This window comes from Cebus imitator, unplaced genomic scaffold, assembly GCF_001604975.1.
Source record: "Cebus imitator isolate Cc_AM_T3 unplaced genomic scaffold, Cebus_imitator-1.0 Scaffold43, whole genome shotgun sequence".
Classification (NCBI taxonomy): Eukaryota; Metazoa; Chordata; class Mammalia; order Primates; family Cebidae; genus Cebus; species Cebus imitator.
This window is the reverse complement of record NW_016107358.1, coordinates 7,183,245-7,202,032: the sequence shown is the minus strand read 5'-3', so window position 1 is coordinate 7,202,032 and position 18,788 is coordinate 7,183,245. Positions and strand designations below refer to the sequence as shown.

The 18,788-nt window shown below is 38.6% G+C and overlaps 1 protein-coding gene across 6 annotated transcripts in view; it reads right to left on the bottom strand.

Moving 5' to 3' along the window:
• The window catches only part of BLOC1S5 (biogenesis of lysosomal organelles complex 1 subunit 5), a 59,767-nt gene that overhangs the window by 10,891 nt on the left and 30,088 nt on the right, over positions 1-18,788 (bottom strand). For 3 of the 6 annotated variants that reach the window (XR_001824628.2, XM_037737861.1, XM_017526731.2), the window contains one exon: positions 2,546-2,608. Coding sequence is in view for 5 of the 6 variants with exons in the window: in XM_037737861.1 (XP_037593789.1) it covers positions 2,546-2,608 (63 nt within the window). In the remaining variant the exon portion in view is untranslated. The remainder of the gene's footprint in view (positions 1-2,545; positions 2,609-18,788) is intronic. The other 3 variants (XM_017526735.2, XM_017526733.2, XM_017526732.2) reach the window with 1 other exon arrangement.

Here is an 18,788-nt window from a genome sequence, read left to right as displayed (position 1 = left end):
AAATGTACTTCAGGTTGGGTGTGGTGGCTCATGCTTGTAATCCCAGCACTTCGGGAGGCCGAGGCCGGTGTATCAACTAACGTTAGGAGTTTGGGACCAGCCTGGCCAACCCCGTCTCTAGTAAAAATACAAAAATTAGCTGGGCATGGTGGTGCATGCCTGTAGTCCCAACTACTTGGGAAGCTGAGGCAGGAGAATAGCTTGAACCTGGAAGGTGGAGGTTGCAGTAAGCTGAGATCACACCACCACCCTCTAGCCTGGGCGATGGAGTGAGACTCAGTTTAAAAAAAAAAAAAGAAATGTACTTCATATTAAAATATTCTTATTTCCTGTGGCCACTGCTTTTTGAACCATGGACAAACAGCACTTTTTAATTTGCAAAATCATGAACAGGAAGACTTCTGAAGTGCTTCACAGACTCTAACATATAGTAGGGCTCTTACCCACACAGTGACCGCCTGTGTCTTAAACAGTGAGCTGGCAGGAAAAAAATGCTGCCTTACATTTCGATAGTGATATAAAATTCACAAAGTAATTTCAAATAATTTTAATAATGCAATTTACCCACCAATCTATCAGATAAGTAGAACGATAATTATTTTGCAGATGAGGCGCTAGAAGCTCAGGGCTTACAGCTAGATAAAAAAGGGAACCAACACCAGAAATAAAAGAAGCCAGGTATTTCTTACCCAATCTGGTCATCTTCCTACTAGACACAGAGCTAATACAACACAAGTAGAAATAGTTCAAAGTGACAAGAGAAACTGTTCAAATTATAATGTAAGTTCCTGCTCAAAAATGACAAAAATTGCCATTTTTCAGAACTATAACTGCTTTGATAATGTCTTAGAAAGACAGACCGATTAAAGTTTGGCTGCACAACCACTTGAATCTGCTTAAATCACACAGCAACATGTCAGAGAGGTAACACGTAGCATGCGATATGTCCTCATTTTTATTCTGAGAGCCAAGAGAATTGCATGTGTTGAAATGTACAGCCAGTGTTCTATCAGATCATTATTTGGCTTCTCAAAAACAGAATGTTTCGGGTGCTCCCAAAGCAAATTGTTTAATACAGCATTTAAGATCCTCCACAATAATTTCTAGAAACATCCATTTAGACAGTCCACATACCAGTTCCATGAGACAAACTGACTTCTCACATCTTTTGCCTTTGCTTACAATGTATCCCTTGCCCTAGAATACCTCTCTTCTCATCTTCCAGCAACTGAATTCTTACCAATCAAGATCAGGCTTAAATGCCATCATTTCCTAAATAAATTACTCCTTTGCCAAGATCCCAAAAAGTAATGATCACAGTTCGTACTTTATCCTCTATTATAATAGTGTGAGTGGTTTGGGACTCCAAGACTTTTAGCTCCTTAACTGTAGGAATTGTCTTAAAATTGACAAAATCAATCATCCCAAGTGGCACCTAGCAAAGTAGAGGAATTAAAAATATAACTGCTGTCCAGTCTGACACTGTCCACTTACGTCCCCAGCCCTGCCTGCCTTTACACACTCTCTGCCCGCTGTGCAAGCACCCCATCCTGACACAAACTTCCCTGACCACAACTCTGCCTTGACACTTCATCCAGGAGCTCGGCCATGGTCCTGCTTCCAGACTGGCCTGCTGGGTCCCACTATCCTTGGGCAGCCTTCCTACCTGTCTTAAATGTCAAGTATTTTCAATAAAGTGTAAATTATCAAATTGTTGAGTTTTCAAACTTTATATCAACATTTAGATTGAAGCAAAGGGTAAAGAAACTGAAACTCTGAGAAGGTTCATTCCATTGTATTTTTATACAGTGACAGGTCTGAACTACTATTGTGGATTAACCAAAACACATTCCAGATAAATGGAGACAGTAACATTTGTTGATACACACATATGCAAAAAATCATTATTTTCAGAGTGACTTAGTATTTTCAATGTTTCTTAATAAGTGTGAGATATATCTTTATTAGTTTAGAGCAATAAATAAGTTATAAAAACACTTTATGATAACTGCAAGTGAAAAACACCAAATTATCACAGGAACTTAAAATCTTGTGCTATTTTTCCACATCTGAATTTAGTTAACATATAATTCAAATAATCAAAGTACTGCCCAGTAAATAATTCAATTACTCCTATGGCTATTCATTAAATAATCTATCCATAGGCATGAATGTTCCTTTTCTAGAAGAAATATACATAATATACTCAAGACTTCAGCTCAAAGGAAAGATTTATATCTCCAATCTGGTGGATATTTGTGGTTACATGTAAAAGTCCTATTTTCTCTCTCCTCCAGAAGACAAATACCACTTTCAGGAAAAAGATGGAAATGTTGAAAAGGAAGAAAGAGAGTCCTGCAATTTCAATTATAAAAATATTGATGATATGACCACGTGATCTCACCTCCTCAACACTTCAATGAATTAGCCCTTTTAAAATATGTAAAAATCATTGCATTCAGATAATTTTCTGATCAAAGGCAATTGCTAATAATAATGATAACAGACACCCAAAACTTATATGCCCCATTATCCAAATGATCTTTTACCTTTTTTCGTTCCTGTTCCCTCTGCTGGAGTCTATAGACTGACTCATTAGCTGCTTGCACTGAAATAAAAAAGACATGGGTTTTCAGTCAGCAGACTGTGTTCAAGAAAACACATACCTGGGGGAGGACTGTGTGTGGAGAGTTTGTGGATTGTTTTAGATCTCAAAAAAACTATACAGAAAATTGGTATTGTTTTTATGGTAGTGGGATGACCAGAGGGGAAAATTAAGTTTTACCAATATATTCAGGATGTCATAACTAGTATAACCGTAATTCTAGAGCTTTGAGCTACAAGCTGAAGGGCATTTAAATAGTAAGTCCAATGGCAAACTGTCTACAACCACCTCAGAATTCTCCAACAAGATATAAAATGCCTGATAAATTTATCACAGCACTCTGATTACGACGTTACACTGTCTGCCTGTCCTCACGGTCCACCTTTTTCTCATTCATACTCCTACTCTGTCACAGGCAGTACCTGATAACTACATTAGTTTAGAACTTTGCTCTATTCTTGCCTATGCTCTCTTCTCTTCTAATTTATCCCGGCTGCCACTGCAAGATTCAACTTCCTCTGGACCATCTCCATTAAGTCATTTCTCTTAAGAACTAAACTGCTAGTAACAATTATTGTAATTATTTATTGAGTATTTACTAAGTGCTAAGAACTATGTATCTATCCCTTTTTTTTTACTTATTTTTGTTCTGAGACTTAGTCTCGCTCTGTTGCCCAGGCTGTTGTGCAGTGGTGCGGTTTTGGCTCACTTCAGCCACCACCTTCTGGGTTCAAGCAATTTTCCTGCCTCAGCCTCCCAAGTAGCTGGGATCACAGGCGCCTGCCACCATGTCTGGCTAAGTTTTTGTATTTTTAGTAAAGACGGGGTTTTACTATGTTGGCCAGGCTGGTCTCAAACTTCTGACCTCATGATCTACATGCTTTGGCCTCCCAATGTGCTGGGATTACAGGCATGAGCCACTGCACCCAGCCTGTATTATCCCTCTTAATCTCATTTTCCTATTAGGAAATGATCACTATTCCATTTTACAGATGACAAAACTGAGGTACAGAAAGGTGAAGCTGTCAATCAAGGTGGTTATGAAACTAATAAATATAGGAAACAGGATTTCAAATCAGATCTTTCTGGCTCTAAAGACCTGGCTCTTACCATCAACACTCCACTGCCTCTTTAATTATTTCATCAATGAAACCAGTTGTAATTCTTCAGTTATTTAAACCTTTTCATCTGCCAGATGCATTTTTTTTCTATTCATAAATGTTCTCACTTCATCCAAATAAAGACATGTAGTGTGCAGGCTAAGAGTAAGCCTTAGTCAGTGAAATTTAGGCTCAAGCACTCAGTTGTGTGAATGATGTTGGGCATGTTTTGCTCGCTCATTTATTCATTTGTCAAGTGTTTACTGAACATTTGCTTTCTGCCAGGCACTGTTCTTGGTGGTGCTCCTATCTCTCAGCACCTTAGTTACTCCTCTGTAAAATGAACATAACAACTAATAACAGGGTTTCGGAAGTGACACAAAATTTAAATGAGAACACAGTACATACTATGCTTAAAAGTAAATAGTTTCAATATTAATAATGATAACCACTTAGAGAAGTTCTTTACATAAAATAAGTCAGGCCAGGTGCAGTGGCTCACTCCTATAATCCCAGCACTTTGGGAGGCTAAGGGGGGGTGGATCACCGGAGGTCAGGAGTTCGAGACCAGCCTGGCCAACATGGTAAAATGCTGTCTCTACTAAAAATGCAGAAATTAACTGGGCATGGTGGCGCATGCCTGTAAACCCAGCTACTTGGGAGGCTAAGGCCAGAAAATCACTTGAACCTGGGAGGCAGAAGTTGCACTGAGTGGAGACAGCGCTACTACATTCCAGCCTGGGCGACAGAGCGAGACTCCATTTGAAAAAAAAAATATCTATCTATCTATCTATCTATTCATATATATATATATATATATATATATAAAATAAATAGAATATTGGTAACAACATTTCTTTGCTGCTTATTTATATATATATAAATATATATTTATATATAAATTTTTATATATATTTATATATATATTTATATATATATTATTTTATATATATTTATATATAAATTTTATATACATTTATATATAAATATATATAAATGTATATAAATTTAAATATATATAAATAAATAAAATAAGCAGCAAAGAAATGTTCAGTTACCAATATTCTATTTATTGTACTATCACTAAAGAAAATCTTTTCCTGACAGTATTTCTTTCCACTAATTAAACTGTTTTGTTTCAAAAGTCCAGTTCAAGGTTTACCGTCTTCATAAAGCCCTCCTGATTAGTCCCTTCCCTCTGAGGATTTTCCCTATTTGAAATTCCTTTATCAGGCGTGTGTGTATCCTACCATTTATTAATATCTTGCATTTGCTGAAATTGGACGTTTGTCTAATTGTTTTACAATTATGTCTTCCTACCCCACCCCAATCCGGCCCCAACTAGGTCACAAGTTCCACAATAGGCTAGGGACTGTGGTTTCTCTGAAAGAGAAACGTTAGGCCTCTCCCTCTGGGAATATGGCAAAAGAGAAGGATTTTGTTTTCAAAAAGTTGTGTTTTTACCAGTAACCATTAATTTTGGCTATATCAAAGATAATATTTAAGTACTGAAAATTAGGTTCCCAATCATTGTTTTGTTCTAAAAGAAAATATTAAAACAAAACAGGAGTTGATTAGATCTGCCTTCTTTCTGTGGCATATTAATATTACATCATCTTTCCCAAGCAGTGCTTCTATCATTTCCTGGGTTGTTTTTTTTCCGCCACTGGCTCTGTGAATATAACTTAAAATCCATTTGGCAGTTAAGAGCTTCATCACTTTCAGAAGATTCTGAGACTAAGCTAAAAGAAGAATTATAGGCCTCTGCCTCTTATTTTGCTATTTGCTACATCCTTTAAAACCGTAACCGGAACACATCTGACAAAGGTACACTTTTGCTCCTCATCAGGACTGTTAGGTTTAGACAGAATATCCACTTTTAGAAATTACAGTACTTTTGAAGCAATTCATTTTTAACTCTTTAGGCATACAACAGAAAAGGTTTACTTTCTGAATTTATGAAATTTGCTTTTCTAAAATCGAAGAAAGTCACCAGATTGCACCAAACATTCCCTTTCTGAACAATCAGTGACACCAAGAAGGCTCATTTTTCTGAAACTTCCTATCACATCTGCATTACTTACTGGCTGTAACTCAGTACAAAGCCATTTCCCCTATTATCTCAGTGTTTTAGGAGACTATATTGACTTAAAAAAAAGGTCAAGAATTTATCAAGTTCTTTTCTCTCAACCAAAAGATTATTCAAGTAGGTTTGTGTCATGCACCACAGTTAACAATGTCCTATTTTCGTCACATAAAAGAGAAACAAATTCACTCTATCATGGTATTTGTAAATAAACCTCAAATACATACATAAGAAAATAATTTCAGGGCTTCCAGTTCCAAAATGTGGGTATAGAAGTGAGCTAGCTTCACTCTCCACCACAGAAAACCAAAATCAAGTGTACAGCACCAGCAATACCCCAAAACTCAAACATGAGGATGAGACAGTTCTCAGGGCCACAGAGAAATGAGAAAACTCGGAGAAGACAGGAACAGAAATGGACTTCCATCTCTGTATCATTCCTTCCCAAACCTGCCTTGGCACCAAGCACATGGGAAATGTCCCCGACTCATGGTTTCTACACAAAAAGTGGGATCATGGTGGTCAACCAGCTTCCCCATCATCTTGGGCTCCCTGGCAGGAGAACTGTCCCTGCCTTAACCCATGGAAAACACTATGATACCTGAGGGCAGACATAACCTCGAGGACAGCCAGAGAAAAAGGAGAGAGGTGCCACTTCCACCTGCAGCCCTAGAAACTCTGCTCTGTAACTCAGCCAAAGGAGACACCAAATCAAAGTGGCTGCTCAACAGCACCACACTGCAGGAGGTTCGTTCCACAGGTCCACTGGGCATGGAGGCTGCCTAGCCAGCCTTCCCACACTAACAGGATATCCCTTTGGGGACCTCCCCCATTCAACGTGAGTGGCATTCGATTGTTTACTAGAACTAAGGCAGACTTGGGTTTAAGGTACAGTCTAGTGCTGAAAAGAAGCAGTGACCTACTGAAAGAAAAAAAGAAATCTGCAGGTAAAATACAAAGAATCTCTAAGCAAATGTATCCAATAAAAACAGAAATAAGACAGAGGAGATAGGAATAAAATAAACAATGCTTCAATGCAAAGACACAGATGTATATCCACAAGAAACAACAGCAAAAAGAGAACGAGGACCTCTCTAAACAGACAAAGTGAGATGGCAATATATTAACTCTCTGACCTACAATGCAAAATAGCAGTTTTAAGGAAACTCCACAATCTCCAGAATAACACAGAAAAGGAATTCAGAAATTTAACAAACAGATTAATTTTTTTTCTTTTTCTTTTTTTTTTTGAGACAGAGTCTCGCACTGTCGCCAAGACTGGAGCACAGCAGCACAATCTTGACTCACTGCAACCTCCACCTCCCGGGTTCAAGCAATTCTCCTGCCTCAGCCTCCTGAGTAGCTGGGATTACAGGTGCCCAACACGCCCAGCTAATTTTTGTATTTTTAGTAGAGACGTAGTTTCACCGTGTTGGTCAGGCTGGTCTCGAACTCCTGACCTCGTAATCCACCTGACTCAGCCTCCCAAAGTGTTGGGATTACACCAACACTTTGGTGTTGTGTGAGCCACCACGCCCAACCACATTAAAATAATTTTTAAAAATCAAACAGAAATCTTGGAACTAAGAAATACATTTGCTGAACTGAAAAATTCATTAGAGACTCTCAACAGTAGAAAGAATCAAGTAAAGGAGGGTCAGTGAGCTCAAAGAAAGGCCATTTGAACTACAGTGACAGGGGAAATAAAAAAAGAAAAAAAATAAAAAGAAATGAAGACCACCTACAAGATATAGAAAATTACCTCAAAAGACTAAATCTAAGAATGACTGGTGTTCAAGAGGGTGCAGAGCAAGAGTGAGGCATAGAATGTTTATTCAAAAATAATAATAATAATAACAGAAAACTTTCTACAACTTGAGAAAGGCATAAATCTCCAAGTACAGGAAAGTCAGAGAATAACAAACACCCCAAGGCATTAGAATACTCAGATTCTGAAATCAAGGACAAAGAGCAGATACTAAAACAGCAAGAGAAAAGAAGCAAAATACATATAAAGGAGCTTCAATCAGTGTGGCAACAGACTTCTCAACAAAAACCATACAGGCCAGCAGGGAGTGGGACATTTTCAAAGTGCTGAAAGAAAAAACAAAAAAACAACAACAAAAGAACCCCTGCCATCCAAGAATACTGTATCTAGCAAAGCTACCCTTCAAATATGGAAAGAAAAAGGTCTTTCAGGACAAACAAAAGCTGAGAGAATCCACCACGACGAGACCCACCTTAAAAGGAATGCTAAAGGGAATTCTTCAATCTAAATGAAAAAACAAAACAACAACAACAAAAAAACCAACCAAACAAAAAAAACCCCGCTGTTAAAAATGAAGATTTGATTATTAAAAACCCACTGGTAAAATTATGTACATGGACAAATCCAGGATACTCCACTACTGTAAATGTGGCATGCCCTCCACTCATAACACAAAATACAAATTTATCAAAAACAATAACAGCTACAGCAACCTGTTATAAGACATTCAACATAAAAATATTAATAAGTAATTGAGACAATATAAAGTCAAAATGTGGGGTGGATGGAGTTAAAGTGTAGAGTTTTCTTTTTCATTTTTTTGTTTGTTACTATTCTTTTGTGATCTAAGGTAAGTTGTCACCTCTTTAAAATAACCTGTTATGTTTTTTGTAAGCCCCATAGTAACCACAATGCAAAAACCTATAATAGATTTACTTCACAATGAATCAAAACATACTACTGAAGAAAATCACTTATCCACGAAAGAAGGCAGTAAGAAAGGAAAAGACGAGTTACAAAACCACCAAAAAATAAGCAAGAAAATTATAGCATTAAGTCCTTATTATCAATAACAACACTGAATGTAAATGGACTCAATTCTCCAATTAAAATTTAAGGCACAGAATGGAGGAATAGAGGACAATGAAAGACAGCAGGCAGGAATAACTTGCAGCTTCCACTCAGACGGACAGAACAGCGTGTGGAGACTCCTCATATCACGAACTTTTGCTCCAAGAACTACTGTAGGAACATACCAGGAAAACCGAAAGAATTCACAAACCCTTTGAAAGAAGCAGCATGCTACCACAGACTCTGTGAGAGCCGATAAACTCTAAGTGCCCAAAGTCTGAGGGGCGTAAGTTCACCTACGAACACACATCCTCACTGAAGAACCCGAAAATCCAGATCACAGGAGAAGGGTTTAACCTTACCTAGAAGTGAAATGAGTTTAGGGAGCCCAGCGAAAGAGAACAGTAAAAGAAGCAGGGGGGAAGAGCCCTGTAGGCACTCCTGGCTGCCAGGGAAGCCATTTCTGACTATCTCACAGGAGTCCTTGGAGAGGGCTGCCAGTGGAATTGGGAAAAAAACACAGGGAGAAGGAAACTTCTGGTTGAACTTCAAAATAATTTTGACTGCACATGAATTTTCCAGGGCAGAATTTTCTGGGGATGGGTAGTGAATGGGAAGTGCAGATACAAACACAGAACGGTGGGAGGGGTGAAGCCTGAAAGCTCTGCTTGCTTTCTCAGCAAGGATGCTCACAGCCTGGGGCAAGTTCCCAGCCATGCTCACCAGCTGCCTGGATATAAACTTGGTGCTGTTAGGGGAGCACTGCAAGAGTGAGACTAGCCTTCTGGCTATGTGGGAGCTGGGTGAGGCCTGTCACTGCCAGCTTTTCCCTGGCAACTTGTATGATGCAGCAGAGGCAGCCACAATCTCCTTGGAAATGTAACTCCATGTGTTGCAACCGAGCAAGTTAAAAGGAACGTGCCACGCTCAGAGTTCCGAATTAAGAGTCCTTTATTAATTAGCAACCGAGAGACAGCTAACGCTCAAAATTCTCTCAGCTCCGAGGAAGGGCCCTGCTTATCTTTTATACCCTGATTTAGGTAGGGGAGGGGAGTACCTAGCTGAAGCAGAAAAGCAGGTTAGAGGAAGGGGTTGTGGGCACAGGTGGTTTCCATACAATTACCAGGACGAGGGCAATCAGGCTCCTTCTACACAATGATCAAAGAGAAACTTTTTTCTTACAATAGCAGTGGGGAAGTATGCCAAGCAGGATGCAGTACAATGGTAACAGTACGCTTCAATGCTTCTAAGTGCAATGTGACCCAGTTTTGCACCCCAAGGGGCTGCGGTAAGGAGGAGGGAAGCCAGGTTGGAGTTTATAGCTAAAATGGAGTCAGTTATGCTAGCCAAGGGTAGGTTGTTACACATGGGCCCAGGAAACACACCCCCATTCCCCACAGAGGCTGCAGCAAGCTCCGTCCAAGGAGTCTGAGCTCTGATAGCCTAACCTGCCCCACCTGATGGTCTTTCTCTGCCTGTCCTGGTAGCCAAAGGCAAAAGACATAATCTCTTGGGAGCTCTATGGTCCTACCCCTCACCTGAGAAACCCAAGTACTTATCCAGGCAACCCTAGGGGCAAGCTGGTAACCTCCCCATACTAGCAAAGCTGATGCTCTCTTGAAAGTGCCACCTCCTGGTTGAAGGCTAACCAACACAAACTACAGCAACTCATAAAAGAATAACCCTGCCCCCAAAAAGGAGAAAATAAGAGCTACTTCCACCACCAGTAACATCCTGGCTAACCAGAGGTCCTGAGTCTGTCCATGTGACAACTTTTACTGCCAGCACAACCAGCATACAAGAAAACGAGTGCACTAAACAAAACAATAACCAAGGTCCCACACAGAGCGCACCTCACTCCCTGCTACCTACAGCGGAACAGGTACTGGTATTCACGGCTGAGAGACCGGAGACAGACCACATCACAGGACTCTTTGCAGACATTCATTCCCCAGTAACAGCCCAGAGCCCAATAGCAAAACTGGATGGCTAGACCTAGAAGAGAAATAATCACTGCAGTCTGGCTTTCAGGAAGCCCCATCCCTAGGGTAAGGGAAGAGCGCCACATCAAGGGAGTAACCCATGGGACAAAAGAATCTGAACAGCAGCCCTTGAGCCCCAGATCTTTCCTCTGACACAGTCTACACAAATGAGAAGGAATCAGAAAAAAATTCTGGTAATATGACAAAACACAGTTCTTTAAACTTCCAAAAGATCACACTAGCTCACCAGCAATGGATTCAAACCAAGAAGAGATTTCTGAATTGCCAGAAAAATAATTCAGAAGGTTGATTATTAAACTACTCAAACATGCAGCAGAGAAAGGTGAATACCAATTTAAAGAAATTTAAAAAGTGTTACAGTATATGAAATGGAAAAATCTCCAGAGAAATAAGTAGAATAAATAAAAAACAATCACAACTTCTGGAAATAAAGAACACACTTCGAGAAATCCAGAATATACCAGAGAGTCTCAACAACGAATCAAATAAGTAGAGGAAAAAACTTCAGTGCTCAAAGATAAGGCTTTTGAATGAACCCCATATGACAGAGACAAAAAAGAATTAAAAAAAAAAAAAAAAAAAAAAAAAAAAAAAAAAAAAAAAAAAAAAAAAAAAAAACTAAGGCTCCAAGAAGTCTGGGATTACATTAAACGACTAAACCTAAGAATAACTGATGTTCCTGAGGAAGAAGAGAAATCAAAAGATTTGGAAAACATATTTGACGGAATAATCGAGGAAAACTTCTGGCTTCACTAGAGATCTAGATCTTATATGTAAATTTTTGGTGCCACAAAAGAAGTAGCATTCAAATATCAATTTCCTCAGCAAGGCAATTTACTTCTATAGAAGGGTGCGTCTCACAGATGGAGCAATGGTGAACGTACACCTGGATAAGGGAGGGGAGGGGGTTCTTATGCCTGACGCAGGTAGCCCCTACTGCTGTGTTGTCCCCTATTGGCTAGCATTAGATGGCACAGTCTAAGCTAATTACAATTGGCTGTTTTAAAGCAGGGGTACGAGCCAGAGTGGTGGGATGGGTAGTTTAGCAGGAAGGATGGTTACGGGACAGGTCAGAGCAGGTGACCGGGATGACTGAGCTCAAAGCAGGTGACCAGGGCAGGTGACTGGAGTAGGTAACCATGATAAGTCAGGACAGAGCACGGGACTGGGGGAACAGATGAGAACTACCGATTAGAACTGGTGGAAAGGCTGTTTACTGAAACCACAAGGAAGTTTAAAATGGAGAATTAAAGAATAAGAGAGCTGAACATACTGACATACTGATTCTTTGAAGAGAAACTTGGAGTTCACTATATCTAACACAGACATTCAAATACAAGAAGCTCAAAGAACAGCTGGGAAATTCATCACAAAAAGATCATCACCTAGGCACATGGTCATCAGGTTATCTAAAGTCAAGATGAAGAAAAGAATCTTAAGAGCTGTGAGGCAAAAGCATCAGGTAAGCTATAAAGAAAAGCCTATCAGATTAACAGCCGATTTCTCAGCAAGAACCCTACAAGCTAGAAAGGACTGGGGCCCCATCTTTAGCCTCCTTACAAAAACAATTAGTCAAGAATAATTTTGTAGCCAGTGAACCTAAGATTCCTAAATGAAGAAAGATAGTCTTTTTTCAGGCAAACAAATGCTGAGAGAATTTGCCACTACCAAGCCAACATTAAAAGAACTGTTAAAAGGAGCTAAAATCTTGAACCAGAACTTTAAAATACACCAAAATAGAAACTTCTTAGAACATAAATCTCACAGGACCTATAAAACAATAATACAATGAATAAACAACAACAAGGTATTCATGCGCTAGCACAATGAATAGAATAGTACCTCACATCTCAGTACTAACGCTGAATGTAAATGGCTTAAATGTTCCACTGAAAAGATGCAGAACAGCAGAATGAGAAAGAATTCACCAAGAAGGATCTTCTGTCTTTAAGAGACTCACCTAACACTTAAGAATACAAATAAACTTAAGGAAAAGGGGTGGAAGAAGATATTCCAGGCAAATCAACACCAAAAGCAAGCAGGAATAGCAATTCTTGTATCAGACAAAACAGACTTTAAAGCAACATCAGTTTAAAAAGACAAAGACGGACATTATACAATGATAAAAGGTCTAGTCCAATAGGAAAATATCAGAACCCTATATATGCACCTAACACTGGAGCTCCCAAATTTATAAAACAATTACCACTGGACCTAAAAATGCGATAGACAGCAACACAATAATAATGGGGGACTTCAATACTCCACTGACAGCACTAGACAAGACATCAAGACAGAAAGTCAAGAAACAATGAACTAAAAATATACCCTAGAATAAAGGGACTTAAAGATATTTACAGAACATTGTACTTGACAACTGCAGAATATACACTCTACTCATCAGCACATTCAACATTCTCCAAGACAGAACGTATGATAGGCCACAAAACCAGTCTCAATAAATTTAAGAAAATCAAAATTATATCAAGTACTCTCTCAGATCACAGTGAAATAAAACTGGAAGTCAACTCCAAAGGAACCCTTAAAACCATGCAAATACATGGACATTAAATAACCTGCTCCTGAATGACTGCTGGGTCAACAATGAAATCAAGATGGAAGTTTAAAAAACTTTTTGGAATGAATGATAATGACACAACCTATTGAAATCTCTGGGATACAGCAAAAGCAGTGCTAAGAGGAAAGTTCATAGCATTAAACGCCTATATCAAACAGCCCGACAGAGCACAAATAGACAATCTAAAATTATAACTCAAGGAACTAGAGAAACAAGACCAAACCAAACCCAAACCCAGCAGAAGAAAAGAAATAACAAAGATCATAGCAGAACTAAATGAAACTGAAACAACAACAACAACAAACATACAAAAGACAAACAAAACCAAAAGCTGGTTCTTTGATAAGAGAAACAAAATTATTAGACCATTAGTGAGATTAACCAAGAAAGGAAGAGAGAAGATCCAAATTAACTCAATTAGAGATGAAATGGGATATATTACAACTGATACCACAGAAATACAAAAGATCACTCAAGGCTACTATGAACACCTCTAGACACACAAACTAGAAAACCTAGGGAGATGGGTATGTTCCTGGAAATGTACAACCCTCCTAGAGTAAACAAGGAAGAAACAGAAACTCTGAACAGGCCAATAACAAGCAGTGAGATTGAAATGGTAATAGAAAAAATTGCCAACAAAAAAAGTCCAGAACCAGAGAGATTCACAGCTGAATTCTACCAGACATTCAAAGAAGAAATGGTACCAATCCTGCTGACACTATTCCAAAAGACAGAGAGAATCCACCTTAAATCATTCTATGAAGCCAGTTTCACCCTAATACCAAAACCAAGAAATGACGTTAACAGAAAAAGAAAACTACAGACCAATAACCCTGCTGAACATAGATGCAAAAATTCTCAGCAAAATACTAGCTAACAGAACCCAGCAGCATTATCTAAAACAAAATCCACTACAATCAAGTGGGTTTCATACCAGGGAAGCAGGGATGGTTTAACATATGCAAGTCCATAAATGCGATACACCACATAAACAGAATTAAAAACAAAAATCACATGATCGGCCAGGGGCAGTGGCTCATGCGTATAATCCCAGCACTTTGAGAGGCCAAGGTGGGTGGATCACTTGAGGTCAGGAGTTAGAGAACAGCCTAACCAACACAGTGAAACCCTGACTCTACTAAAATTACAAAAATTAGCTGGGTGTTGTGGCAGGCACCTGTAATCCCAGCTAATCAGGAGGCTGAGGCAGGATAATCACTTGAATCCGAGAGGTGGAGGATGCAGTGAGCCAAGATTGCACCACTGCACTCCAGCCTGACAGACAAAGCAATAGTCTAAAAAAAAACAAAAGGAAACAAAAACAAACACACATGATCATCTCTATAGACTCAGAAAAAGCAACTGATAAAATCCAGCATCCCTTTATGATTAAAACACTCAGCAAAACCAGTATAGAAGGGACACACCCTAAGGTAATAAAAGCCATCTATGACAGACCCACAGCCAACATTATACTGAATGGGAAACCTTGAAAGCATTCTCCCTGAGAACTGGAACAAGACAAGAATACCTATTTTCACCACTTCTATTCAACATAGTACTGGAAGTTCCAGCCAGAGCGGTCAGACAAGAGAAAGAAATAAAGGGCATCCAAATCGGTAAAGAGGAAGTAAAATTGTCACTGCTCGCTGATGATATTATCGTATACCTAGAAAACCCTTATGACTCATCCAAAAAGCTCCTATAACTGATAAATGAATTCAGAAAGTTTCAGGATACAGTATCAACATACACAACAAATCAGTAGTACTGCTATACACCAATAGCAACCAAGCTGAGAATCAAATTAAAAGCTCAAGCCCTTTTACAATAGCTGCAAAATAGTAAAATACTTAGGATTATACCTAACCAAGGAGGTGAAAGACCTCTACAAGGAAAACTACAAACACTGCTGAAAGAAATCATGAACACAAACGGAAACACATTGCATGCTCATGGATGGGTGGAATAAATATTGTGAAAAGTTCATAATGGCAAAAACAATATACAAATCCAATGCAATTCCCATCAAAACAGCATTATTGGCTGGGCACAATGGCGCATGCCTGTAATTCTAGCAGTTCGGAAGGCCAAGGTGGGAGAATGCTCTGAGGTCAGGAGTTCGAGACCAACCTGGCCAACAGGGCAAAACCCTGTCTCTACTAAAAATACACAAAAATTAGCTGGGTATGCTGGCACACACCTATAATCCCAGTTACTCAGGAGGCTGAGGCAGGAGAATCGCTTGAACCCAGGAGGCAGAGGTTGCGGTGAGCCAAGATTACACCGCTGCACTCCAGAATGGGCGACAAAGCGAGACTCCCTCTCAAAAAAAAAACCTATCAATTTTCACAGATCTAGAAAAAAACAATCCTAAAATTCAGATGGAACCAAAAAGGAGTCCACATAGCCAAAGCAAGACTAAGCAAAAATAACTAACCTGGGGTCATCACGTTACCTGACTTAAAACTACACTACAAGGCTATAGTCACCAAAACAGCATGGGACTAGCCTAAAAACAGGCACACTGACCAATGGAACAGAATAATGAACCCAGAAAGAAAGCCAAATACTTATAGCCAACTGATCTTTGACAAAGCCAACAAAAACATAAACTAGGGAAAGGACACCCTATTCAACAAACGGTGCTGAGACAATTAGCAAGCCACATGTAGAAGAATGAAACTGGATCCTCATCTCTAACATTATACAAAAATCAACTCAAGATGGATCAAAGACTTAAGACCTAAAGGCATAAAAATGCTACAAGACGGCACTGGAAAAACCCTTCTAAACCTTGGCTTGGGCAAAGTCATGAACAAGAATCCAAAAGCAAATGCAACAAAACCAAAGATAAATAGATGAGACTTAATTAAACTAAAAGGCTTCAGCAAAGCAAAAGAAATAATCAGCAAGCAGACCAAACAGGCAACCCACAGCGTAGGAAAAAAATCTTCAAACTATGCATTCTATAAAGAACTAATATCCAGAATCTACATAAAGAGCTCAAACAAATCAGCAAGAAAAAAATCCCATCAAAAAATGGGCTAAGGACATGAATAGAAAATTCTCAAAAGAAGATATACAAATGGCCAAAAACATATGAAAAATGCTTAACATCAATAATTATCAAGGAAATGCAAATCAAAGCCAGAACTCAATACTAACTTACTTCTGCAAAAATGGCCATAATATTTAAAATTTTTTTTTTAAATTGATGTTGGCAGGGATGTGGTGAAAAGGGAACACTTTTACACTGCTGGTGGGAATGTAAACTAGTACAACCATTATAGAAAACAGTGTGGAGATTCCTTAAAGAACTAAAAGTAGATCTATCATTTGATCCAACAATCTCAATACTGGGTACCTATCCAGAGGAAAAGAAGTCATTATACGTAAAATACACTTGCACACGCATGTTTACAGCAGCACAATTTGCAATTGCAAAAATATGGAACCAGCCCAAATGCTCATCAATTAAAACGTGGATAAAGAAAAAAAAATATATATATATATACACATCTCATATATACACATGAACACACACACAAACATATATACACACAACATGGAATACTATTCAGCCATAAAAAGGAAGAAAATAATGACATTTGCAGCAATCTGGTTGGAATTAGAGACCATTATTCTAAGTAAAGTAACTCAGGAATAGAAAATCAAACATCATATGTTTCTCCCTCACAGGTAGGAGCTAAGCTACGAGGACAAAAAGACATAAGAATAATACAGTGAACTTTGGGGACTCAGAAGCAAGGATAGGAGGGAGGCAAGGGATAAAAGAGTACACATTGGGTACAGTGTACACTGTTCAGGAGATAAGTGTGCCAAAATCTCAGAAATTACCACTAAATAACTTATCCACGTACCCAAACAACACTGTTCCCCAAAAGCCTACTGAAAGCTTTAAAAAGGAATAAAAATATTTTTTAAAGGAAAAAAAAAGGTAAAGCGTGTCTGAATAAAGAAATAAGACCCACCTCTATGCTGCCTACAAGAAATGCACTTCACCTATAAAGGCATGCAAGTTCTATGTGCTGATGAAAAGAACACATATTCTGCAGCAGTTGGGTGAAATGTTCTGTAAATGTCAGTTACGCCTGACATTTCCATGCAACCAGAAAAAGATATTCCATGCAACTGGAGACCAAAAAGAGGAGGAGGAGCTATACGTATATCAAATAAAACAGACTACAAATCAAAGACTGTAAAAAGAGACAAAGAAGGTCACTATATAATAATAAAGGGGTCAATTCAGTAAAAGGGTATAACAATTATAAATATCTATGCACCCAACACTAGAACTCCGAAGTACATAAAGCAAACATTAATAGATCTAAAGGGAGAGACAGAATGCAATATGACAGCAGCAGGAGACTTCAATACCCCATTCTTAGTAACGGACAGAATAACCAGACAGAAAATCAACAGAGAAACATGGAGATTTCAACTATGAACAAGACCAGGCCTTAATGACACTAATAGAACCTGCATCCAACTGCAGCAGGATACATGTTCCTTTCATAAGCACAGAGAACATTCTCTGGAACAGATCATATCTTAGGCCACAAAACAAGTCTCAATAAATTCAAAAAAGATAAGAGATAGTATCAGGTTTATTTTCTGACCACAATGGAATAAAACTAAAAGTCAATAACAAGAGAAACCTTCGAAAATACACACACATGGAAATTAAACAACATGCTCCTGAACAACTAATGAGTCAAGTAAGAAATTAAGAAGGAAATTAAAAAATTTCTTGAAACAAATAAAACAAAAATACAACATACCAAAATCTATGGGATACAGTAAAACAGTACTAAGAGGGAAATTTATAGCAGCAAAAGCCTGTATCAAAAAAGTAGAAAGACTTCAAATAAACAACCTAACAACGAACCTCAAGGTTCAAAAAGCAAGAACAAACCAAACCCAAAATTAGTAGAAGGAAAGAAATATAGAGACAAGAGCAGAAGTAAATAAAATTAAGTCTAAAAAAAAATCAAAGAATCATTAAACTATTATGAACAACAATATGCCAACAAACTGGAAAACCTAGAAGAAATAGATTCCTAGACACATACAAAACTACCAAGTACAAACCGTGAGGAAATAGCCTCAACAAACTAATAATAAACAACAAGACTGAAACCATGATAAAGTCTCCTATCAAAGAAAAGCCCAGGACCTCACGGTGGCTCATGCCTGTAATCCCAGCACTTTGGGAGGCCAAGGCAGGTGGATCACGAGGTCAAGAGATTGAGACCATCTTGGCTAACATGGTGAAACCCCATCTCTACTAAAAATACAAAAATTAGTAAAAATACAAATACGTTTGATAGGTGTACCTGAATGTGACGAAGAGAATCAATTCAAGCTGGAAAATACGCTTCAGGATATTATTCAGGAAAACTTTCCTAACCTAGCAAGGCAGGACAATATTCAACTCCAGGAATACAGAGAACACCACAAAAATATTCCTCAAGAAGACCAACCTCAAGGCACATAATCGCCAGATTCACCAGGGTTGAAATGAAGGAGAAAATACTGAGGGCAGCCAGA